Source organism: Geotrypetes seraphini, chromosome 2 (assembly GCF_902459505.1).
Source record: "Geotrypetes seraphini chromosome 2, aGeoSer1.1, whole genome shotgun sequence".
In the NCBI taxonomy this organism is placed as follows: Eukaryota; Metazoa; Chordata; class Amphibia; order Gymnophiona; family Dermophiidae; genus Geotrypetes; species Geotrypetes seraphini.
Genome location: NC_047085.1, coordinates 290,301,091 through 290,327,315, shown reverse-complemented (window position 1 = coordinate 290,327,315; position 26,225 = coordinate 290,301,091). Strand labels below are relative to the sequence as shown.

Below are 26,225 nucleotides of genomic sequence, written 5' to 3'. Positions count from 1 at the left end.
TGCCAGCAGCAGTTACTTAAGCACCCAGCTGCTAGCTTCCGCCTCTCTTCTTTCTGATTGGTTCTCCTGCACAAAGCAAAACTAATGTCCTGCAGACAAAGATCTGCAAGCAGCACCAGCCTATCTTGTGGAATCAGCGGCAGAAGGAAAGCAAACACACTGGGGTTCTTCCTGTTTCGCCTACTTGATCGTAACGAGCCTGCAGCCCCTGCCTCCAACTGTGACCGTAAAAAACAACCAGCAGTAGGAAAAGTTTTAAAATTAAAAAAAAAAGTCAGGCTGAGGCGATTTCGCGACCGAGATGACAGCCGGGTGCTCACCTAAATTAGCTGAGCGCAGCACCCGGCTAAGAGGCACAGGGAGAACACTGCCAACAATAAGAACCCCTCCCCCCCCAGAATATTGCAGTCCATTATCACCCAAGTCCAGAGCTTGTTGACATTAGGCAGTTCAGCTCACTGGCGGCCTGTAGCAGTCTTTGAAGTTTTAAGGAAAGGCTCTATACAAGAGCCTGAAGCGCTGACACTCATTTCACTGAGATCATAGATATCAGAAAAAATGCAAAAATCCAAGATGGCTGCAGTTAAGATTTTCATGCCTAAAAAAAACCCTGACTAACCAAAGTTAAAAAAGGCAAATTTTGGATTTTCTAGGAGGGGAACATAGAGGAACATGCAGGAACCTCAAAAAACTAAATTTCAGATTCTCACCCCCCCAATTCACTGGGACCTGTGCTGGCAATGTACTACAGCCTGTCCCAGCTCTTTACAGTTACTGGAAAGGAGAAGAATCGCTGCCTCATGCTAAAAACTCCTCTTCAATGCTGATTTGCATGCAGGGTGCTAGCCAGAAATGATGTCTGACCCCACCAACCAATGGATGCGCTAACAAGGGGGGATACAAAAAAAATTAAGCTGGCACCCTGCGAGACACTGCCGAGCCTCCTACAGATACTTAACAGCCTGTGCGCAAACCCTGCTAAGCAGTAGATGAGGGATGGTAAGCGGCGACGGCCCCGAGCTCCAAAATACTTGTGCAGGCTGGCTAACAGGTACCACCAGGGATCAGCCTGTCAGCTGCATACCTCAGTCTGCTTCTTCTCTATGCAGGCAGAGCCGATATTAAAGGTGGTAAACTCCGAGCACTAAAGGTGGTAAACACCGAGCACTGAAAACACCGAATAAAATTAAAAGGGGACAGCAGAACAGAAACACTCCTTCTGGCTCACATGCAGAAGAGAAAAAACTGAAGGTGGTAGTAGAACTACTAGTGAAGTAATAATAATAATTTTATTTTTATATACCGCCAAAGCCATGAAAAGTTCGAGGCGGTTTACAACAAGAAGCGCTAGACAATCAGCGAAGTGGTCAACAATTCAAAGAGATCTATACAATCTTATATAATGGATGAAGTAGAAAGCTATAAAGTTCTTAAGGTTAATGGTTGAATTTGCAGTGCTATGGAATTCTTAGTTTACAAATCGCTTTAACAAACTTGTTTTTATCAATTTTCTAAAATTGAGGTAGGTTGAGGAGTGTGAGATAACATTACTCAGCCAATCGTTCCATTTGCCTGCTTGGAAGGCGAGGGTTCTGGGCAGGAATCTTTTATAGTGGCAGGCCTTTATTGTTGGGTAGGTGAACAGATGTATTCTTCATGTGGGCCTAATAAAACTTGCCAGATTAAATTGGGAAACTAGGTAAGTGGGGGCCAGACCAAGTATTGATTTATAACACAGACAAGAGAACTTGAACAGAATTTGCACCTCCAGGGGAAGCCAATGGAGTTTTTGGTAATAGGGGCTTATGTGATCCCATTTCTTCAGCCCAAAGATCAGTCGAACTGCTGTATTTTGAGGGTCTCAGAAAAAAATCTGAAGTGGATTCCTTCTATAAATGGCTCGAGGCCATAAGGAGATAACCCGCTTGTCCAGAATGACAGCTATTGTACTGAAAATGATGCCCCGTAGACACTTCTGCCTCTCTCTCTCTCTTTCTTTCTCCATTCATTTCTTTCTTCCTGCCTTTCTGTCTCTCCTACATCTTTCATTAGCAGTTCCAATACTCTGGATCCTTTCACTGTTTTGGTTGTATACAAATGATTGTAGATATGGATTTTTTCTATACCAAATGTTTCTACTCTGATTCTATGTGTTTGAACTGCTCTCTGTATATTTCTCATAATATTCAATAAAATTATTTAACTAAAAAAAAAAAAAGAAAATCTGAAAGCTGCTGGATACATACCCTGAAGCAGCGGTGTTAACATGTTTACTGCAAAATGCAGGCTGCATTGGCAGTAACATAGGGGCAGCAAAGATCAAGTGTGTATTAGATGAAGGAGCAGCAGGAGAAAATATATGAATGGAGGTCATGCTGCGATACTGTTTGGTACTTTGACTGAAGAAAAGATTCATTCTGAGTAAGTGGACTCTGTTATTAACTTATTAATTTTATACTGCTGTGCTCCCTGGGACTTGTGATACATTGTTGTAATATGAAATGAAACTGCATGAAGTACTTTTGACAAGACACATTGTACTGGTGAAGTTAGTTGAGGAGGATCAAAGAAACTACAACTGTTAATGAAATAATATACAGAATTTAGATTGACACTTAAAGAGGGGGAGTTTCTTTGCCAATTTGTATGAATAGGAGCACCGTGGTGTACCACGTTTGACTCCTGAGTGGGTGCTAAGCTTCACTTTTTTTTTTTTTTTAATTTGTGCTAAGCTCTACTTCCGAGGCTTTTTCCACCCCCAAAAAAGTAGAGTATTACTAGTTATTAAAAAGATGGGTTCTGTTATAATTAATGAATATTTAGATATTAGAATAAATACATATAGGGATAATACTAATATATAATTGTGATAATATATTAATTCACTAAAACTACAAACATCACAATATAATCAATGTTAATTTTAATAATTGATTAAATAGTGCTCAGACCCGCAACCATCAGTGTAATAGTGCAATGATATATATGCACAACACTAGCTGCCTCTAGACCACTTTTATTCAAGATTAGGTAAAAACAAAACTGCCACATCTATAATTCCAAAATACAATTAATATTTGCATTAAAATGTTTTTGCATACAAAATTTTTGACCATTTTTAAGATCTAGAATAGGAGGTAGGAGTAGACTGGGATCTACCGTATTTTCGCGGATATAACGCGCACCGTTGTAAAACGCGCACAGGGGTATAGCGCGCATAAATCACGAAGATATGTAAAAAAACTTTTCTATACCGCGCTCAGGCATATAACGCGCATGCTGCCCGACTCTCCTCTGGCCACCCCGACTCTCCTTTCGCTCTCCCCGACTCTCCTCTGGCCACCCCGACTCTCCTTTCGCCCTCCCCGACTCTCCTCTGGTTGCCCCGACTCACCCTGACTTTCGGTGCACTGCCCCGCCTCTCCGTGCCTGTCCCCCTTGAAGTCCTGTCCCCCCTTGAAGGTCTGCCTGTCCCCCCTTGAAGGTCTGCCTGTCCCCCCTTGAAGATCTGCCTGTCCCCCTTGAAGATCTGCCTGTCCCCCCTTGAAGATCTGCCTGTCCCCCCTTGAAGGTCTGCCTGTCCCCCCTTGAAGATCTGCCTGTCCCCCCTTGAAGGTCTGCCTGTCCCCCCTTGAAGGTCTGCCTGTCCCCCTTGAAGATCTGCCTGTCCCCCTTGAAGATCTGCCTGTCCCCCCTTGAAGATCTGCCTGTCCCCCCTTGAAGATCTGCCTGTCCCCCCTTGAAGTCCTGTCCCCATCCTGAAAGCCTGATGCCCCCCCTCGACGTCCGATTCTTCTCCCCCCTCGGCAGGACCACTCGCACCCCCACCCCGAAGGACCGCAGACTCCCCGACAATATTGGGCCAGGAGGGAGCCCAAATCCTCCTGGCCACGGCGACCCCCTAACCCCACCCCGCACTACATTACGGGCAGGAGGGATCCCAGGCCCTCCTGCCCTCGACGCAAACCCCCCTCCCCCCCAGCCGACCCGCGACCCCCCTGGCCGCCCCCCACGACCCCCCCACCCCCCTTCCCCGTACCTTTGGAAGTTGGCCGGACAGACGGGAGCCAAACCCGCCTGTCCGGCAGGCAGCCAACGAAGGAATGAGGCCGGATTGGCCCATCCGTCCTAAAGCTCCGCCTACTGGTGGGGCCTAAGGCGCGTGGGCCAATCAGAATAGGCCCTGGAGCCTTAGGTCCCACCTGGGGGCGCGGCCTGAGGCACATGGGCCAAACCCGACCATGTGTCTCAGGCCGCGCCCCCAGGTGGGACCTAAGGCTCCAGGGCCTATTCTGATTGGCCCACGCGCCTTAGGCCCCACCAGTAGGCGGAGCTTTAGGACGGATGGGCCAATCCAGCCTCATTCCTTCGTTGGCTGCCTGCCGGACAGGCGGGTTTGGCTCCCGTCTGTCCGGCCAACTTCCAAAGGTACGGGGAAGGGGGGTGGGGGGGTCGTGGGGGTCGGCCAGGGGGGTCGCGGGTCGGCTGGGGGGGAGGGGGGTTTGCGTCGAGGGCAGGAGGGCCTGGGATCCCTCCTGCCCGTAATGTAGTGCGGGGTGGGGTTAGGGGGTCGCCGTGGCCAGGAGGGTTTGGGCTCCCTCCTGGCCCGATATTGTTGGGGAGTCGGCGGTCCTTCGGGGTGAGGGTGCGAGTGGTCCTGCCGGGGGGGGGATGTATCGGACGTCGGGGAGTCGGCCGGGCAAGAGGGCTTGGGCTCCCTCTTGCTCCGATCGTGGATGCGGGTGCGGGTGGGAGCGCGTGCGAGCGGTCGTTCGGGGTGGGGGTGCGAGCGGTCCTGCTGGGGGGGTGAATCGGGCGTCGGGCGGGGTGGGAACTATGTAAAAAAACTTTTCTATACCGCGCTCAGGCATATAACGCGCGAGGGGTATGCGCGGTACGTAAAATCACGTATAACGCGCGCGTTATATCCGCGAAAATACGGTATTTCTGAGTATCACTTACCCATGCTGGTTCCAGCATCTTCTCTCCTCTCTATTTCTCTTGGGGTCTCCCCTGGTCTCACTGCTAGTAGCCACAAGCATGTCTCCCCCTCCCTTACTTGTTCCTGGTCTCTAATGCAGTTTTAGCACTGAAGCAGGACCTCTCTCTACAGGCCCACAAATGAGTCATGCCCACAGCAGAAAATACATCAAGGCATTTCCCTGTGAAGAAGCCTTGAAATGGTGTTGAAACTGCTCTGGAGGCCAATTATAGGCATGAATTAAAGTAGAAGGGGTGGTGGTGGTGAATTACATATATCTAATATAATAAAATGGTAGGACACGCATGCGCACTAAAAAATCGTGTTCCCTGATCACGTCGCAGAAACACGAGTGCGCATGCGTGCCTACTACGTCAAATCAGCCTGCTCTCCACCTCGCGCCGCTGCAGGCCCCACACTCACAACTCACACATCCGCTGCAGCCTAGCAACTCTGACCACAACCTTCCCCCCTCAACCGCCTATGCCGGCTCAGGCTCCCGCTGCAGTGGAGGGACAAAAAAGCCTATGACCCCCATCTTCAAGGTTTGTCTCCAGCGCCTCTTATTTGCTCTCTGCTCACCTCTCTTCCGTTGACTCCGAGAGTGCCGCAGTGCGACCGTGTGGAAGGAGGGTGGGGGGAGCGAATGGTACGGTCGGATGGGAAGGGAAGCACTTTAGTCCATGGGTGGCGAAGGGAGCGACACTCCGCGGTTTGACTGGGCAGGTTGGTTGGCGTGTACGAGAGGGGTGGGGGAGGACCGACCAGGGACTTCTGCTAACGAAGCTGGACCCCACCTGTCGGCAGCGGATCGACCACATGGCGAACGGCAGACAGAGGTGAGGATGGATTGATGGGACATGCTGGACTGTTGGGGGAGATAGACAGAGGGGAGATTCTGCTTTGGTGGGGGTTGGGGAAAGGAAGGAAAGCCTACTGCTGCACAGGGGGATCAGGAAGAGGTGCTGATGGACAGGGGTGGGGGGAAAGGAAGGAAGGGAGGCCTACTGCTGGACAGGGGGATCAGGAAGAGGTGCTGATGGACAGAGGGGGAAAAAAAAGGAAGGGAGGCCTACTGCTGGACAGGGGGAGTAGGAGGAGTAGGAAGAGGTGCTGATGGATAGGGGGGAAAAAAAGGAGGCCTACTGCTGGACAGGAGGAGCAGGAAGAGGTGCTGATGGATGGGGGAAAAAAGGAAGGAAAGCCTACTGCTGCACAGGGGGAGCAGGAAGAGGTGCTGATGGATGGGGGGAAAAAGGAAGGAAAGCCTACTGCTGCACAGGGGGATCAGGAAGAGGTGCTGATGGACAGGGGGGAAAGGAAGGGAGGCCTACTGCTGGACAGGGGGAGTAGGAGGAGCAGGAAGAGGTGCTGATGGATGGGGGGGGGAAAGGAGGCCTACTGCTAGACAGGGGGAGCAGGAAGAGGTGCACTGCTGGACAGGGGGAGCAGGAAGAGGTGATGATGGACAGGGGGGAGGTAAACAAGGGAGAAGGGCTGCTGCTGGATAAGGGGAGGTAAAAGGAAGGGAGAATGGACAGGGGGAGCACGCAAGGGGTGGTGATGGACAGCCAAAACAAAGAAAGACAGAAATACAGAAAGCGGCTAAGGAGACAGAGAGAGAAAAAAATAAAGACAGACACACACACATATATTCTAGCACCCGTTAATGTAACGGGCTATAAGACTAGTATATATATATATATATATATATATACATATATATATATATATATATATATATACTAGTCGTTAAGCCCGTTACATTAACGGGTGCTAGAATTTATGTCTGTATTTTTCTTTCTGTCTCTTTCCTCCCTCCATTTCCCTGTGTAGCGCTGTCTCTGCTTTCTTCCTCAGTCTCCATTCTCGAGCTGTAACATTACTGCTTAGCTTTTTCTCCCTGCAAGCATCTCTGCTCTCTTTCTCATCCCCATTCTCTTTGCTATTTTTCTCTTCTTGCAGGGGTCTCTGCTCTCCTTTCTCTATATGTTCCTGATTCCTGCAAACTTCTGTTTTCTCTGTATGCTCTTGATCCTGTGTTTCCTTGTAGGTGTCTCTTCCTTTTTTTTTTTATTCCTTCTTCACGTATGGTTGATTTATTAAAAGTTTTTATATTTTTCCTATTTGTTGCATGCCTGTCTCCTTGGTCGCTGTATGTTTCTCTTTTTTTGCTTTCTGTGTTTGTTTGTGTTTTTTTGCTGATTGTCTACTTGGTCGCTGTCAGTCTGTCTGTCTCATTGGCTGCTGTATGTGTTTTTTGCAGTCTAACTCCTTGGCCATTGTATGTCTGTATGGTTTATTTTCCTGAATTTATCCTTGGGCATTGTATTTTTTATTTTTTTCTGTTTGTCTCATTGGCTGTTTGTATTTTTTTTTTTTTTTTGCTGTCTCCTTGCCCACTGTCTCTCTGTCTGTCTCCTTGGCTGCTGTATGTCTGTTTGTCATTTTTTTCCCTGTGTCTCTCTCTCTCCTTGTCCTCTGTGTTTTGTTATTTTTTCAATCTGTCTCTTTAGCCCCCTGTCCTTCTGTGAGTGTCTGTGTGTCTCTCTCAACTTGTCCTCTGTGTTTTGTTATTTTTTCAATCTGTCTCTTTAGCCCCCTGTCCTTCTGTGAGTGTCTGTGTGTCTCTCTCAACTTGTCCTCTGTGTTTTGTTATTTTTTCAATCTGTCTCTTTAGCCCCCTGTCCTTCTGTGAGTGTCTTTGTGTCTCTCTCTCCTTGTCCTCTGTGTTTTGTTATTTTTTCAATCTGTCTCTTTAGCCCCCTGTCCTTCTGTGAGTGTCTATGTGTCTCTCTCTCCTTGTTCTCTGTGTTTTGTTATTTTTTTCAATCTGTCTCTTTAGCCCCCTGTCCTTCTGTGAGTGTCTGTGTGTCTCTCTCTCCTTGTCCTCTGTGTTTTGTTATTTTTTCAATCTGTCTCTTTAGCCCCCTGTCCTTCTGTGAGTGACTGTGTGTCTCTCTCTCCTTGTCCTCTGTGTTTTGTTATTTTTTCAATCTGTCTCTTTAGCCCCCTGTCCTTCTGTGAGTGACTGTGTGTCTCTCTCTCCTTGTCCTCTGTGTTTTGTTATTTTTTCAATCTGTCTCTTTAGCCCCCTGTCCTTCTGTGAGTGTCTGTGTCTCTCTCTCTCCTTGTCCTCTGTGTTTTGTTATTTTTTCAATCTGTGTCTTTAGCCCCCTGTCCTTCTGTGAGTGTCTGTGTGTCTCTCTCTCCTTGTACACTGTTGTTTTTTTGTTTTTTTCAATCTCTCTTTAGCTCCTGATCCCCTCTCACTGATCCTTGCGCGACTGCATGTTATTCCGGCTGGGTTTCCATGGCAACCCTGCTCGCGGGTCTGTTAGTGTAGGGCCGTTTTGTCGGGTCTGGCGGCGCTGTGTAGCGGGGAGGCGGGGCCTCAGCACCGGCCGGGCGGCTCGCACCGCCGGCCCCCAGGAACCCGAGGCCGGCGGCGGGGGAGGCAGGGACATGCCTGGTGTGCCATGGTGCAGGAGGAACGGAGATCGTCGTCTGGCTGCGGTCCGGCTTGTGGAGGCGATCGGGTGGTGACGTATTCGCGCGCATGCGCACTCCTTAGGCCACAGACCTACAGCGCACGGAACACGCAAATAGAAGTGCGCATACACACACACATAAAAATTTGTCCCCATATCATTCTCTAACCCAAACAGATATAGAGAATGATATGGGGACAAATTTTTCCCTGATCCCGGAAGAACTCATTTTCCCGTCCCATCCCAGAGTTCTTTTCCTGTCCCTGCCCCATTCCTGCAAGCTCCATCCTCATCTGCACAAGTATCAAACACTAAAATCATAAGTGTTTGAGGTTGGTGCAGTTAAGGCAGAGCTTACAGGAATGGGACAAGGTCAATGACAAAACTCATGGGGATGGGATGGGGAAATTAAGTTTCTGGAAGGATGGCCCCATGTCATTCTCTTGTTTGGGTGGGAAGAAAGGGACAACATATTCAGGACACTACATGGACAGGATAATTAAAGAGGAAAGTTTGGGTGCAACCTACAGAATGAGTATATGATAACCACTAAACAAACTGCAATGATATTCCATAAGCTCAAGAAGTTCAGGATGATTGATTGGCTCTCTTATCCATTATATACACAGTACCAGTTATTTTACTGCCAACTTTTGTTAGAAAAAAAATGAAGGTTAAATTCTGAACAAGCTAAGCAGAGACAGAAGATAAATTTATGAAAAATGCTGAACATGGATTACGTCAGGGGTTCCCTAAGTCCCTCCTTGAGGGCCGAATCCAGTCGGGTTTTCAGGATTTCCCCAATGAATATGCATTGAAAGCAGTGCATGCACATAGATCTCATGCATATTCATTGGGGAAATCCTGAAAACCCGACTGGATTCGGCCCTCAAGGAGGGACTTTGGGGACCCCCCTGGATTACGATATTACAGTTGCCTTACATATACAATGATTTAACTTCATACCATTTTGTTTCCTCCTCTAATGAAAATAGTTACAGCTCTGGAGTTCTTGCACTGCTCAATAACTAACATTTTATCCTTTGTTGTTCCAAATGAGATCTCTTTGACGATACCAGCAAAACCAAGTTTCTCAGCAGAAAGTTCACAGAAACGAGGGACGATACGGCCTCCTGTTGCAATAGCGATTAACTAAAGGAATAAAAAATTGCATTAAAATTTAACTGCCAACCCTTTTACCAAGACCACCAAAATATGCAACTTACAAAAATTCCAGAAGGATGCTAAAGAGACTACCACCTATTGTCTCATATAGAAATTGAGATGTTTATAATTATGGATTTTTACACAACTGAAGAGCTGATTCAGTAAGCTTGTGCTATAGCTGTGCACAGATGCTTAAGCTTGCATTAGGAAGTTATGCATGAAAGTATTTTTTTTTTTTTGCATTTATATAATGACAAAAAACAAAACTTTAAAAATGAAATTCAGAAACATTTCAGCAAACAATATTAATATAGACTTAAAACAAAGTTACAAAATACAGTCCACAATAGGAAAAGAGGAATCAAGGATAAATTCCGTAAGAAGCTGGATTAAAGCAAGAAAAAAGAGAAAAGGAAAACAGAATATAAGAATAGCCTTAATGGGTCAGACCAAAGGTCCATCAAGCCCAGTAGCCTGTTCTCACCAATCTAGGTCACTAGTACCTGGCCAAAACCCAACATTCCATGCAATGGAGCTTGCCCCATGTCTCTCTCAATAACAGACTATGGACTTTTCCTCCAGGAAATTGTCCAAACCATTCTTAAAAAACATCCCTTACTTTTTGATATTGTTCTTGAACCCTTATTAATTGCAATAAATCAAACTAAGGGAATAAAGGGGATCACATTTTCAAATTGGGAATATAAATTATCTGCATATGCAGATGATATTCTTTTATATTTGAGGAAACCGGAAGATACCATTCCATGTTTATTAAATTTATTAGATAAATTTGGTAAATTTTCTGGATACAAAATATATTGGGAAAAATCTGAAGTTCTTCCAATTAATGTCCATTGTACCAAAGGATTATTTTATTCATATTCATTCCAATGGAAAGAGGAAGGAATAAAATATTTAGGAATTGTTATTAAAAATACAATTGATGATACAGTAACAGAAAATGAAAAAATTTTATTAAAAAAAATAACAGAAATGTGCGAGCAATGGAATCCTTTACATCTTTCATGGTGGGGAAGAGTTCAAACAATAAAAATGATGATCTTACCTGTGGTTTGTTATCAAATGAGTATGATTCCGATATTTTTTCAGGGGTCATTTTATAAAAAATTAAATAGAATACTTACAAAATTTGTTTGGTTTGGGAAAAGGCCAAGAATCACTTTAGCAACATTACAAAAAACAATTAGAGAGGGAGGGGTAAATTTTCCAAATTTTTATAGGTATCATCAAGCCTATATTTTAAGACAGGGTATGTATTGGATCCTCCCAGACCTCATGGAGAATGTACCAGACTGGTTATATTTAGAATGGCGACTCCTGTTTCCATTATATCCGGAACATCTTATAAGTATAACAATGCCCAAGAGATATAAAGATCACAGAATTTTATTAGATACATGGAAAACATTAAGATTTATTAGTAATATTACAACAGATCCAATAACTAAATCGTTAAATCAATCCATTTGGGTAAACTCCAGGATCAAAATTGGTGGATTCAAAATAATATGGAAGCAATGGATAATTGCAGGTATACGGTCTTTAAATGATGTTATAGTAAATGGATCCATGCTTAGTTTTTCACAATTGCAACAGAAATTTGGATTGAACATAACACAATATTTTAAATGGATGCAATTGAAGCAAGCCATCCAGGAAGGGTTCCCTGAATGGAAGAATCTTAATACTCAATATAGTTTGCAAATCCTTTGCTTTCAGGCAGATTTTTTGGGACACCAAGCCGCAAAATGGTATAAATTATTATTTGGATTTTTAAATAAAAAAAAAAGAACAGGACTTAGGGACATTTGGAGTATTGAGATAGGACAGACAATTTCTGCAACTCAATGGCAAAAATTTTGGTCCTGGAGAATACATACTACAATGTCAGCATCTATGAGTCAAACATGGTTATTTTTATTACATAGAGTTTTATGGACCCCTACTCGGTTACAAAAAATAGATAGTTCTAAATCTAATAGATGCTGGCATTGTAAGGTAGAAATTGGGACATTAGATCATTTAATCTATTTTTGTCCCTGTATAAATGCCTTTTGGAAAACAATTTGGCCCCAAATTAATATATTATTAGAAAATCATGTTGGACTTACATATGACACAATTTTATTTGGAACAGCAATGAGAACACAGAGTCCAATATCAGCAAACAATAATAAACTTTTATTGATATTAACAGGGGTCGCCATACAACAAATTACTCAAAACTGGAAAGATCATACAAAATTAAATTTCACTTTTTGGTGGAATTCTATTTGCCATATATATAAGATGGAAAAAGCAATAGCGTTACAACATGGTTATATTAAAAAATTTAATAAAATCTGGGGACCATTGGCTCTTTTTTCTAAAGATCAGATATCATAGCACAAGGATAGATCATATAATAGGGGTTAGGGTGGGTACAATATTATAATAACAGATGATTTATAATTTATTGCAAAAGGGGTCTTTATATATGTTTGTATTAAAATATATATTGATGGATATTCAAGTGTATATTGAAAATTATATGTATTATATATTTATCACTTGATGTAAGAAATTTAAAATGAATAAAGAACTTTAAAAAAAAAACAAAAACATCTGTTGCTAACAATTCACAGGACCTATCTAGGGTGCAGAAAGCACAGTTACTTACTGTACAGGTGTTATCCAGAGACAGCAGGGAGATATTCTCACATGTGGGTGATGTCATCCACGGAGCCCAGTACAGACATTGCTAAAAGCGTATTGGTACTTTTTTATAAAACTTTGCGAAGCTTCAAAACTGCCTGCATTGCGCAAGTGCCTTCCTGCCTGACATCAGCTCGCGATTCTTCAGTTCCATAAGCAAGCCAAGAAGCCATTTTGAAACTGCTCCTGAAAAGTATTGGAAGCTTGCAGTAGCGCTGTATGATTTTGTTAATAAGCCCCTGACGCAGCCTTGACCAGTAAAATGGTGATTCCCTGTTGAGCTTTTATAAGAGAATGGGAGTATGACCAGGGACAGTTAACTGGATATCGCTATAACCTGGGAGTAAAAGCTAAGTACTTTTTATGTTTGATACAGTGCTGTTGATGAATAGACAGCTACTTGTTATTCTAATCTTCAAGCTGTAGAGACCGAGAACGTTAGCCATTTACAACCTTGAAAATTTATATTTCGAGTGGAACCACTGTTTCAGTAGGTTTTTTTTTGTGTGTTTTTTAATAAAACCCATGAAGCTGTAACTGAGGTCTTTTTCTCCACTAAATTGTTTCCAAGCCAGTGCTCCTCAGTTTTCAGCATATCGGTGGGCTATTCTTCAGTCTAATTCCTGGTTTTTCTATATACTAGAGTGCTGCCCAATTTCAGCGTCTAGCATAATTTTCTTTTTTCATTTATGTTATATTTTATGCTTTTCTGCTAAAATAGTAGTTGAAATCATATTGTTGCCTAATTTGTCAGCTTTCCTAATCTCTGAAAACATTTCTTCATTTATCTGCTCATTCTGTCCTGGGAGATGGTAGTACTTTTATATTCCTTTCCTTCACACATGGAATTTCTATCCATATGGATTCCACACTAATATCTGTGTAGTGCAGAATGTCTATTTTGTTTGATTAAATTCCCTCTTTAACATATAGTGCAACCCCTACCCCCCTCCAATTTGATCTACTCTATCCTTGTGATATAATTTGGACAGGTGTCCAATTGATTGTCCTACCTCCACTAGGTCTCTGAGATGCCTATTATATCTACCACATCATTCAGTGCTATACAGTATACTCTAACTCTCCTAATTTATTTTTAGGCTTCTAGCATTTGTATAAAGACACTTCAAATTGTGGTTTTTCCTTATATCTACAGGCTGCTGAGATGATGATAGGGATAATTTTACATCTTTACACTGCTTTCCTCTTAAGCACTCTTGGCTTTCTTTCACCATTTTTGAAACCTTTATTGGGACTCGCTAAATATTCTGATATATCCTTCAAGGATACTCCACACCGAACCATCTACTCCTTTGTCAGCTTTCATCCCCATCTTAGAGCAGCTTTAAAACTCTCCTTTTTAAACGCTACTTGATTGTCCATTTGAACAAGGAAGACTTGGTTATAAAGAATCTTGAAATGTTTTTAGAGTATTGTGAATCACCCTCAGCTCTAACAGGTTGATGTGGAATGTCTGTTCTCGAGGAGACCACCACATGGATGCGTCCGTCCTGAGATCCTTCTGATGTGGTGGAATGTGAAATAGCAAACCTTTGGAAAGATTTGCTGACTTCAACTACCAGCGGAGAGACTGATGAAGAGGCGAGGTGACTTTGACCTGTTGGGACAAGGGATCCCTGGTCTGAGACCCTTGTGATGCCAAGGTCTACTGAGCTGTCCTTAGCTGAAGTCAAGCGAAGGGAGTCCCATGAACAGTTGATGCCATGTGACCCATGATGTGCATCATTTGTCTCACTGAGATGCTTTGTAGAGTGGACACCCAGTTACAAAGATGAAGCTAGGTGTTTTGTTTTTGCTGAGGAAGGAATGCCCACAGAAGAGTAGTGTTTAGTAGGATCCTTTGGAATCCAATATCTGAGAGGGCTGAAGTTGAGATTTTGGAAAGTTAACTTCGAACCCTAGAAGAAGGAAAGCTATTGTCACCTATGCTGCTAAATGCACTGTTTGAGGTGATGGAGCTTTAATCAACCAATTGTCCCGTGAGACCTTAGAGCAACTGCGATCACTACCAGGCACTTTGTGAACACTCTTGGAGAAGAAGCGTGTAAATTCAAATGTTAAAGAACATAAGAATTGCCATCTCCGGATCAGACCCTGGGTCCATCAAGTCCGGTGATCTGCACACGCAGAGGCCCCGCCAGGTATACCCTGGCATAGTTTTAGTCCCCATATCACTGTATGCTTCTCAAGGGAGATGTGCATCTAATTTATCCTTATCCGTATCACTCTATGCCACTCTTAAGGAGATGTGCATCTAGTTTACCCTTAAATCCTAGAACGGTGGATTTTGCAATTACTTCCTCTGGGAGAGCATTCCAGGTGTCTACCACTCGCTGCGTGAAACAGAACTTCCTGATATTCATCCTGGACCTGTCCCCCCTCAGCTTCAGTCTATGTCCTCTTGTCCGTGTCACATTGGACATTGTAAATAACTGCTTTCCCTGCTCCATTTTGTCGAATCCTTTCAGTATTTTGAAAGTCTCGATCAGATCCCCTCGTAGTCTCCTCTTCTCAAGGGAGAACAACCCCAGTCTCCTAAGTCGTTCCTCGTAGTCCAGGTTTCTCCATACCTTTCACTAGCTTTGTTGCTCGTCTCTGCACCCTCTCTAGCAGTTTTATATCTTTCTTTAGGTATGGAGACCAATGCTGGACACAGTATTCCAGGTGCGGTCTGACCATGGCTCTGTAGAGCGATATTATAAATTTCTCTGATTTACTCGCAATTCCCTTCTTTATCATTCTTTATGTTCCCTGATCGTTCAAGAAAAACTCAAAAGCGTCATCAAAAATTTCTCCTTTTGAGACCAGGGGTCATTTCATTTTTGGCATTGTTCCAACTGGATGGGGATAAATCAAGTGCTCCATAGTTTAAATGTTACTCCTACCTCAGTTCTATGAATAGCATATCCTTAATATATAGATTTATATTTCTTTTCTATCTCGTTTATGTGAAATCTTGGATTCAATATACAGGACTTGAGTTGAGTTAGTAAAAAAAAAATTATTTCTTCTGTTTTTGGTGGTGTTAAGGTATAATATGATTTATACTTTTAAAGAAAGTATTATCTTGTCTAACCAACTTTCTGCACAAGTGTATACTTGGTATGTAATTTGAAAATTCATAAATAAATAAAGATAATGCTCTACCAAAATTACAAAGTGAATGAATCGTTGATGGGAGGCCCGAACGGGAACAGGTAGAAATTCCCCAGGGTGAACAGCCACACTTAAGATAGACCCCGAAGCGCTCTGTTTATACCTTTGAGATCCAAAATGGGCACTACTGCTTTCAAGTCCAACAACCTGCCGAAAAGCCCTCCTCTTTCAAGTTGCCTGATAAGGAGAGGAAAGGAAATGATCTGGTAAAGGTCGTGAAAACTCCAGAGTATAACCATCCCGAATCACCTCCAGGACCCACTGATCGATTGTGATCTCGGCCTATTTACGGTAAAACTTCCGCAACCGGGCTCTGACTGGAACCTTGGGAAGGACCCACAATGCATGCATTGGAAGAAACGTCCTCTGGAAGGAAAAGATGTCGGACCCTGGCCAGGGCGGTACCTATCAAATCCACTCAAATTTCCCCAGGCAGAACCACCTCACGAAAATTGGTGAGGTCTGTCCTCTGTTTTTTTTACTGAGGCACCTTAGAGACAACTCAAGGTCTGAACCAGCTTATTCAACTCCTCCCCAAAGAAAAAGGAGCCCTGAAAGGGAAACTTACTGAGTTTAGCCTTAGAACTGCATCCTCCGACTAACCTCGAAGCCACAGGTTACGGCGGGTCATCACACCTAGAGGAGCCATGGACTTGACTGAGGAACACAACAGATCACATATGGCATCAGACAGAAAAAAATCTCCCAGCTCAATCTTAGCAACTTTCTGATTCATTAAGGACCAGTCAGCCGCTTCGCGGTCAAGAACTCTTGTAGACCACCGGAAACGAGCCTGGGCCACCAGACCACCACCTGGACATCAAAACTGTGTTTAAGTAGAGCTTCAATCTTACGGTCCTGAGGATCTCTCAAGGCCGAACTGCCTTCCACTGGCAGGGTATGTCTGTGTACAATAGCTGAGACCACTACAGGAGACTTAAAAGGTTTCTCTATCCCCATTTGGAATGGGGTAGAGTCTGGCCATGGACTGTGTCAATCGAAAAGGCACATCCAGTACTTTCTACTGAGCGTGCACTACATCCCAACTATCCTGATACATAGGGAAAGAGCGGGATGCTGACCGGATCCCTCTTAAGAAGAGGGTCCACCACATGAGGGGGTCCTTAGCTTCCTCTTCAAAGTGTAAAACTGAAGACATATGAAGAATGAGCTCCTGCAACTCTTTCCGATGAAAAATGCGAACATACACATCCTCACTAACGGGCGTCTTAGAAAAATCTCCATCCAATGCATCAGACCCCCTAATGGATCTGAAAAATCCTCCCTAAGATCCAAGTCATCATCTGGAAGACCCCCGGAACAGAAGCAGGACCCCCAGCCGCCTGTAAATAAGCCTTGAACATGGCTAGCATAAAATCAGGGCTCAACAACCCCAGTGGCAATTCAGACATCATAGCAGGAGCTGTCTAAGACAGGAGGAAGGTCATCTGAAGCAGTGGGGAAAATGGATGTGCTGCCTGCCAAAAGCGAGGAAAGGGCCTTGGCTAAACTGTCAACTGAAGCAATATGCGGCATTGAAGCCAAGCTCAACCCCGCGGCTACAGAAACATCAATTGCAGCCCCAGCAATAAGGGAATCCCCAGCCTCCCTTTGGTCCGCAACCCCGAATCTGCCAGACCGCCAGCAGATGAGGAAACCCCAGTGTGGGTGGCAGTAGAGGCCTGGACATAACTACCACCGACAAGCAAAGGGGAGCCGCCGGACACACAAAGCCTAGTCCCTCTTCAAGGCAGCTGGAACATTTTGTGCACCCACCAGCCGCATCTATCGCTCAGCGCACACATAAAACTCACTTGTGGGTCATTCCATGTCAAGTGATCAGATTCTTGGAAAGTGCCCTGCATGACCATCACGGATTTTGATGAAACTTCATATGCAGAGTCCACCATGTCTCAAACGAACTTTGGTAAAGTTTTAGTTTCGCCTGTGGAATATTTGTGGAGATATAGCCATTTGTTTGACCCCATACCACAATGAAATACAGTACGACAATGACATTCTGACAACTTTGAGACACAATATCTCCCGAGCTATGTTTCCAAAAAAACTGAAACTTAGCTACCCTGCACAACTTTGAGCTCTGTTCATTGCTACCAATAACAATTTTTGCCGAGCACTGATTGAATGCCTGAATTACAGTAAACTTGGCCGAAAAAATTAGTGCTCCAAAAAAAGTCAAAGTTTGACATTACTTAGCTCCCACAATAATTGAGTAATAAATGCGAATTTGGCGCATGTCTCAGTACAACGTTGTTTTCAAAAGTACAATTTCAACCTCCAAACTCTTTCCATTAGTTTACAAATTAAGTGTAAAGTTGCTAATTTGTGTAAAAAGGCCAAAAATAGGGTATTTTCAGCCTGCTTTTACAGAAAAATACCTTTTAGAAACTCTTTCAAATCAGTCTCATTAGAAAGAGCATATTTCAAACCCCCTAGAAAAGTGGACTTCATTTTTCAACGCAGGTTAACAATGGCTGAAAAAGGGGGACAAAGTTGGGAGACGTTGCCACGGCAACAACCTCTATTTCAACATAGTTCTGTCATTTTTAAAGTTACAGTTTTGTATTGACGTAGTATTACTACTCCTCTATTGCGTTGGTCCATGGTGACATTGTCACTACCAGTTCAAGAGTTTGAACTGGCAACCCCATCGCCATAGGGGTCACGCCCGATAGCTGTGCAATACCAGTCACGGGTGGGCCACTTCGTCCAGGTTCCCAAGCCTCGCATTTGGTTTCTTTGTCAAGGTTCCAAAGCCTTTTGTTGGTATCTTTCTGGTTCCAAAGCCAATGATTAGGGTGTCTTATCCTAGGTTCCCAAGCCTAAATTGGGTATCTTATATGGTTCCCAAGCCGAAGTGAAGTCCACTTTGATTTTAATTGCCAGCAATCTTTATAACATTCTGTTAAATTTTTGAGCCACTTTCTTCAATGCAGTTTCTGGAAATTGATATTGGCGGCCGGATGATGTAACTGAAGGGGCACAAAGCATGCAGATGAGGTGTTGCTCTGGAACCCAACAAACGTCTTGCCTTTCTGGCCAATAAAACGAATGAGCTGGACTGTGAGGATGCATAAATTTTATCAATGCATCATTTTGTTCAATTGAGACTTCAACAACGTTGCCTATCCACCATTAATTATCGTAAGTACAGGCAACGTAGCAACCAGGAAAGATTTTGGACACTTTCAAATTTGGAATAGCAGTATCAGAAATTTTGGCAACAAAATTTTATTGTGTCATTTGAAACTTTGCTGACACGAACCGAGTTTGAGTCGACTGGTACAAATTGGTGGTGCTCTCTGGTACCGGCTACTGTGCTGCTTTCATGCCATCTTTCTTCTTGAAACTTTTTGCTTTCTTCAATTTCTTCTTTTGGAACATAAATGTATTTAACTCCGTGTATATTTTGGTCACAAAAGTTAAATAGATCCTTTGGCATCAATATTTAATCCGTTGATGGTCTTTGGAGGCTAGCCCGGGCAGCCAGTCGTTTAGTTGTTCCACCAACTCCATCGCAGGGTGATTTTCCGTGGCTAGTTCCAAAAAAATTCCATTCAGCCTCAATGTTGAAATCATTTCTGTGATTGCACAAATTCACAAAGTTCTTGTAGTTTTTATATTGTGCAACTGAGCCGTCACTGAAGTAGTATATTTTGGTAATGTTTGTTTGAGTTACCAAAAATTCGATCAACTTTTGAATAAACACGTGTACAGATATCGTATCATGTTGCATATGATCAGAAATAATGCAATAGTTTACAACTTGCAATGTGCCCACTTCATTGAGGTAATATGCAACAAAAGGATGTACCGTAGCTTGTGAATTTTCCCAGTGAAAGCCTTGGGCGGCATCCTGTACAACAAATGAGTAATTTTCAGCGAAATCCATCAAAACGATCATTTCCGTTTCTTTTAAGCCTGTCTTCAACATCTTCAAATATTCACTTTGATGTTTTGAAATGAAATGGTGGCTTGTCAACTTCCAAATCTTGCTTGCAAGTCTTTCAATAAAGTTGTCCATGGTTAGTACGCTTGTTTCTAATGTTTCACGGTCAGCGTGAACCCATTGCTTAAATTCTATTGATTCTTCTGGATCTAAATCCTTGAATATTTCTTCCAGGTATGCCGTTAGTGCTTCTTCACCAGGGCAGTTTTGACATCGTTGTAGCATACAGTCCTTGACATTTAGGTCGCACACAGTTTTTTTCCATAAGAACTTTGTAGTTCTCTTTGACATTGGCGCCTTGTAGCATGAGCTTTACATTTTGATGTATCGTGCAGACACACACGGAGTGTGCACCTGATGTACCAACGGTTACACACCACTTCGGCCTGAGCTCACATAATTTGGAAAAACCAATTTCAGTTCCGTATTTGTTACAGTACGCCACGTACAGCTCTTTTAAATTACACAACAGCAGCCGCTTTTGCTTTTGTACTTTTAAACCATTGAGGCGGACTGAAATGCAATCTTTTTTGCCAGGACATATTCTGCTGAATTCATCATCTTCGTAAAAATCTTGAACTCTATTTGCAATTTCTTTTGGAAGGGACTTGCCAATTTTTGCATCAGGTATAGAACAAATGCCTTTCTCTTTCTTTACTTTTTGGGCTGTTCTGACCATGCGCTCTGAAACGCCAAACTTCATTGCTGTTTCCTTTATTGACCAACTTTTTGGGGCCATCGTCAATAATTGAACTTTCATTGACCTGTTGGATATTGCAATTTTCATTTCTTCAATGAGGTCAGTGTAATCTTCACATAACTTGCATTCTACAGACTGACGAGACGGCCCAACTTCTTCAGCTGAAACTCCAGCAGCAGATGTAATCTTCTTGGCTATCACATTCTGCACACGTTCAATTTTTCTTATCACATAGCCAGCTTTATCTCTACTAGCTAACCTTCGAATTTTCAATGGAGAGGTTCCTAAAGCAGTCAAGCTTTGATCAACTGCATCGGAGATGCTGATATCAAAATTGTCTGAAGATGAAGATGCTGCAATAGCTTCACTCATTGAAACGTATTGGGCTTTGCACCTACTGCAAAGTTTCTGACCTGGCTTGATATTTATTTTTGCCACTTTTCTAAAATCATTAGACATGGCAAGATCGACTTTTAACAATCCACTTTGAACAATGTGATTTTTCTTTTCAAATGGATTACAACACGATGTTTGCTTTAATTTGTATTTGTCGAGATACTTTGCTTTGTGGTGGAGGCAGATTTGGTCTTTATCCATCAGTTCAACTTCAGAGCGCCGAGTGATAAGCAACTTTTCATCGGTTGACAAATTATGTAAAAAAAATGAGCCCACCTTTTTTAGAATAAAATGTGCCGTCATGACACTTTGACAACAATTTTTGCCCAATGGCACAGTCTGGCAGAAAAGGATTATTATTAGTCGATTCGTTGGCATCCATTTTAAACTGAATTAATAATAATGTGGATCTGATAAAGAAAACAAGTTGTAATTTGTGATCTGCATGCAACAAAATTATCACCTCAATTTCTAGTTAGGAATAATCATTAATTAAGAACACTATAATTGTACCCAAAGCTTGAGTAAAAATAAACAGGGAAAAACAGTGTGAAAAGTGACATAATTGTAAGTTGAAACGTAGGCCGTTGCCATGGTGACATCTCCCAACTTTGTCCCCCTTTTTCGGGCATTGTTAACCTGCGTTGAAAAATGAAGCCCACTTTTCTAGGGGGTTTGAAATATGCTCTTTCTAATGAGACTGATTTGAAAGAGTTTCTGAAAGGTATTTTTCCATAAAAGCAGGCTGAAAATACCCTATTTTTGGCCTTTTTACACAAATTAGCAACTTTACACTTAATTTGTAAATTAATGGAAAGAGCTTGGAGGTTGAAATTGTACTTTTGAAAACAACGTTGTACTGAGACATTATGCGCCAAATTTCACATTTATTACTCAATTATTGTGGGAGCTAAGTAATGTCAAACTTTGACTTTTTTTGGAACACTAATTTTTTCGGCCAAGTTTACTGTAATTCAGCCATTCACTCAGTGCTCGACAAAAATTATTATTGGTAGCACTGAATAGAGCTCCAAAAGTTGTGCAGGGTAGCTAAGTTTCAGTTTTTTTGGAAACATAGCTCGTGAGATATTGTGTCTCAAAGTTGTCAGAATGTCACTGTCGAACTGTATGTCATTGCAGTATGGGGGCAAACAAATGGCTATATCTCCACGAATATTCCACAAGCGAAACTAAAACTTTACCAAAGTTCGTTTGATACATGTGGGACTTTGTGCATAAAGTTTTATCAAAATCCATGATGGTCATGCAGGGAGCCCTTGATCACTTGACATGGAATAACCCTCGTACTGCTTTTTTGAAAACCCACGTACAACGCTGCACAATAATAGTGGTCTCAGGACCACTTTTAAAAAAAACAGACACAAGAAATAAAAGCATAAACTTCTCATAGCTAATTAGCTCTCTCAAGACAGCAGACCCCACAGGCACTATAAACTACAGTCTGTGGTCAGGTGGTCAGTTGAGGCTCCTCTAAATTCAGAAAACCTGGGGCAGTAGGGGTAATGGGGAGAGGGCATCGACTCTTCCAAGTGTAGCACCCCAGTGTCGGTAGGACCCCCCGAGCGGGTCCCCCAAAGCTCTGTCCAGACAGCAAAATGGAGAAGAAAGATTCCCTAAATCAGGTCCAAAACCAACCTCAGCACAGACTGCATAATCTTACCACTTCACCTGCTGGAGACTGAGAAAACACTGATTGTAATAGGGACTGCACAGTCTACTTGTGCTGTAGCTAAAAGTTAGTGTCTCAGTCTCCACCTGCTGGCAGAGGAGCGTAAACTCATCTGTTTCTGTGCTGGTTTGGAGGGACACTAAAGAAATAGTGTGATGTCATTGTGTACGCTAACTGAAAGTGGTGTTTACTGAGGAAGACACAAACATTACAGTACAAAATGACTTACTGATGAAACTGGTAGAAACAGAACGTTGCAAAGATAGTGACTGTATGGGAAGAACTTACCAATGCTACAATAAGCCAGTGACACATCTTCACACAGGAGTCTGTATAAAATGTCCTCTCCAAGCAAATTCTGTGATTCAAATTACTCTCATTTGCAGTAGCTCTTTTGTTACTAATCCAAAAAGGTCACATACGTTTTTGCTAATGTATGCTGGACTCAAAAATTGGTCAAAACATAACGGCTGCTTTGAATACATTTCTCTGCAGACAGCAAGAGGAGAATGCACAGTACGGGCAAAGTTAACCCATCTGGAGACGCTGACTCCAAACTAGATTTTGTAGAAGTCACCTGCTTTATTTTGTCAACAGAATACAAAGAAAAATAATTCAACACAAATATGTGCTCTAGAAGAGTTGGGCCCTGTACCATAAGCAGGCCTGTCTTAAAAAATGTTTTTTTCAAAGCTCTGGAACAAAATGGATGTGTGACTCTGTTGCTCTGCATGTCAGACAAATTTAAGATCTTGTACAATTTTTTCCTCTGTAATAAAACAAAGTTTTAACATGCCCAAAAGCTCTTCCCACTTTATTACTATCTATCATAATAAAACCCTTAGTGCGCATGCGCAGTTCAAACTCCCTGATCCCTGCCTCCGTGCCACACATGTGCAGTAGAGGTTTGTGACGCATGCAGCGGTGGAGCCTGTGGCGGTTTGATGTGCGTGCTACAGTTTCCTCCAGCTAAGGAGCCTGGGGGGATTTGTGTGCAGATATTTCCCTATCGATAGAATGAGCCTGCATCGGACCCTGCCAAAGCTGCTTCATTTTTACAAGGTAGGTGCGAGAAGGGGCCTGGAGCTGAAGCGTCTCAGCGCACGAGACAGACAGAGGCCAAGGAGAGAGAGATACACACACAGAGGCCAAGGAGAGAGAGACACAGAGAGAGAGAGAGAGAGAGAGAGAGAGAGAGAGAGAGAGGCCAAGGAGAGAGACACACACACACAGAGGCCAAGGAGAGAGAGAGAGGCCAAGGAGAGAGACACACACACACACAGAGGCCAAGGAGAGAGAGACACACACACACAGAGGAAAAGGAGAGAGAGAGACAGACACACACACACACACAGAGGCCAAGGGAGGGAGAGAGAGAGAGAGAGAGAGAGGGGGGGGATGGGGAGGGACAGAGAAAGAGAGAGACACACACACAGAGGCCAAGGAGAGAGACACACACAGAGGCCAAGGAGAGAGACACACACAGACAGAGAGACACAGAGAGAGAGAGAGAGAGAGAGAGAGAGAGAGAGAGAGAGACACACACACAGAGACAGACATATAGAGAGACATAGAAAGAGAGACACACAGAAAGAGAGAGAGAGACAGACAGACATATAGAGAGACATAGAAAGAGAGACACACAGACATATAGAGAGACACACAGAAAGAGAGAGAGAGACAGACAGACATATAGAGAGACATAGAGACACACAGAAAGAGAGAGAGAGAGAGACAGACAGACAGAGGCCAAAGAGAGAGAGACACACACAGAGAGACACACAGAGGCCAAGGAGAGAGAGACACAGAGAGAGAGACACAGAGAGAGAGACACACAGAGACCAAGGAGAGAGAGAGAGAGAGAGAGAGAGACACACACACAGAGCGAGAGAGAGAAGGGGGCCAGGGTGCTTTGCTTTGGGTGGAAGGGTATACTTGGTAGGGGGCAAGGAGTTAGTTGGGGAGGGGGAGAAGTTTGGAAGAAGATAGTGCCATTGAGATTGGTGCGGGAGAGAAGGATCACACAAGATCAGGAGATTTGTGAGGCATTTTTGAATTTTTAATTACAGCTCTATGCCCCTCTGGCAGAAGCAACTTGATTGGGGTGTGAGTGGTACAAGGGTCTGCTGGAAAAAGCAAACAATTTTTGAGGCCTGCAGCATCCAACAAAAAATAAGAAAAAATTAAAATTAAAAAAAAAAAATTCAGAAAACTGTTTAAAGCCTGGAAATCAACCGTACAAAGGATATTAAAGCTCACACAGTAAGTTTTCAGATTTTGTGGCCTACACATCTATTCTAGAACCCATTAATGTAACAGGCTTAAACACTAGTAAATTAATAAAGAAAGAAGTCAAAGAAGAAAAATTTTATTGGGTTTCATGCTATAAAACATTAAATTTATTGACCATCCCCCTCAATATACAGAGTTGTTGCTATGATAATTCCCATGCAGGCATTATGCTAAACATTTTTAGTAAAAACTTACAGCCTATTAGTCTTTAAGGAAACCTAAAAGGACCTAAAGAAAAAAATGTTAAGCAAGAAAAAGCAATATGAAACACATCTATCTGCCAATTAAAAAAACAAACAAACAAAAAAATAGTCTTACCTCAATTTCCGGTCCTCCAACCCAACGAACAGCAGGCAGCTCATTCTGAAGCAATAAATGATTAGCTTCATCATCAAAACCCCACTGGCAAATGGCTAGGTTGGCTCCAGTGTTTTTAATCTGAAAGATATTTTATGTTGGCTAAATATTAGAATTCAATGACTCAATGTAAACCACTACTACCCCATTTTACAAAAGTACTTGCCATACCCCAACAATCATTCTTACGCAAGAAAGCAGTTACATTACATTGACGTTTTCTATCCCGCCAATATCTTTCAGTTCTAGGCAGTTTACAACAAGAAATTAGCCTGGACATTCCCAGGGAGATTACAAGGATGATAGCCATAGTTTGCGTCGGGATCTGGGAATGGTCGATACGGTTTGGTTAGATCATTTGACAAATTTCTTGAATAGTATGATTTTCAGTTCTTTGCTGAATGTTTTGTAGTTGGGCATCATGGTCAGCAGATTTGAGAGATGGTGGTCTATTTTTGCTGCTCTGGTCGCTAGTAGACTTTCATATATTTTTTTGCTTTGCATGCCTTTGATTGGGGGTGGGTAAAGTATGCTCGAGTTCTCCTTGGTCTGGACGTGTTTTTCCAGATTAGGCGTTTGTTCAGATAATTTTGTCCATTTCCATTTAGGGCTTTGAATAGGGTGCAGCAGAATTTGTGTTACATGCATGCTTGTACTGGGAGCCAATGTGAGTCTTGGAAAGCTGAGGTAATGTGTTTGTATTTTTTCAGCGAGTATTAGTCTTAGGGCTGTATTTTTGACCGTTTGTAATTGTTTTAGCATGTTGGCAGGGCATGACAAGTAAAGTATGTTACAGTAGTCCAGGAGTCGCGCTTGTACTATGAGTTTGAGTTGTTTGTTGTTGAAGTATTTTCGGACTTGTCTTAAGTTGTGCAGGGTTGCGAATGCCTTCTGTTAACTGTTTTGTTGATTTGAAGTTGCATGGTGCAGCCTTTGTCTATCATTACTCCCAGCAGTTTTAGGTTGGGTTGTAAAGGATATTTGATGGAGTTTATGTCTAGGTTTGTTATGGTTGGTGTTTTGTTTCTTTCTAGAAGTAAGAATTTGGTTTTGTCTTGGTTCAGTTGTTATCAGAGGACAGCAGGCAGATATTCTCACATGTGGGTGATGTCATCCAACAAGCTCCGTAGGGACAGTGTTATAGCCTATCACTTTAAAAAATTTTGAAAGTCTTGAGACTGCCCATATTGTGCATGCGCTAGTGCCTTCCCACCCAACACTGGCTTGCGGGACTGTCGGTTCAGTAAGAAAGCTAAGAAATCAACTAAGGGAGGTGGAAGGGTTGT

The 26,225-nt window shown here is 43.0% G+C and overlaps 1 protein-coding gene across 1 annotated transcript in view; it reads right to left on the bottom strand.

Moving 5' to 3' along the window:
• The window catches only part of CCT5 (chaperonin containing TCP1 subunit 5), a 145,781-nt gene that overhangs the window by 47,832 nt on the left and 71,724 nt on the right, over positions 1–26,225 (bottom strand). The window contains exons 7-8 of the mRNA XM_033929813.1: positions 24,901–25,020; positions 9,439–9,624 (exon numbers count right to left, since the gene is read on the bottom strand). Coding sequence (XP_033785704.1) covers positions 9,439–9,624; positions 24,901–25,020 — 306 coding nt within the window. The remainder of the gene's footprint in view (positions 1–9,438; positions 9,625–24,900; positions 25,021–26,225) is intronic.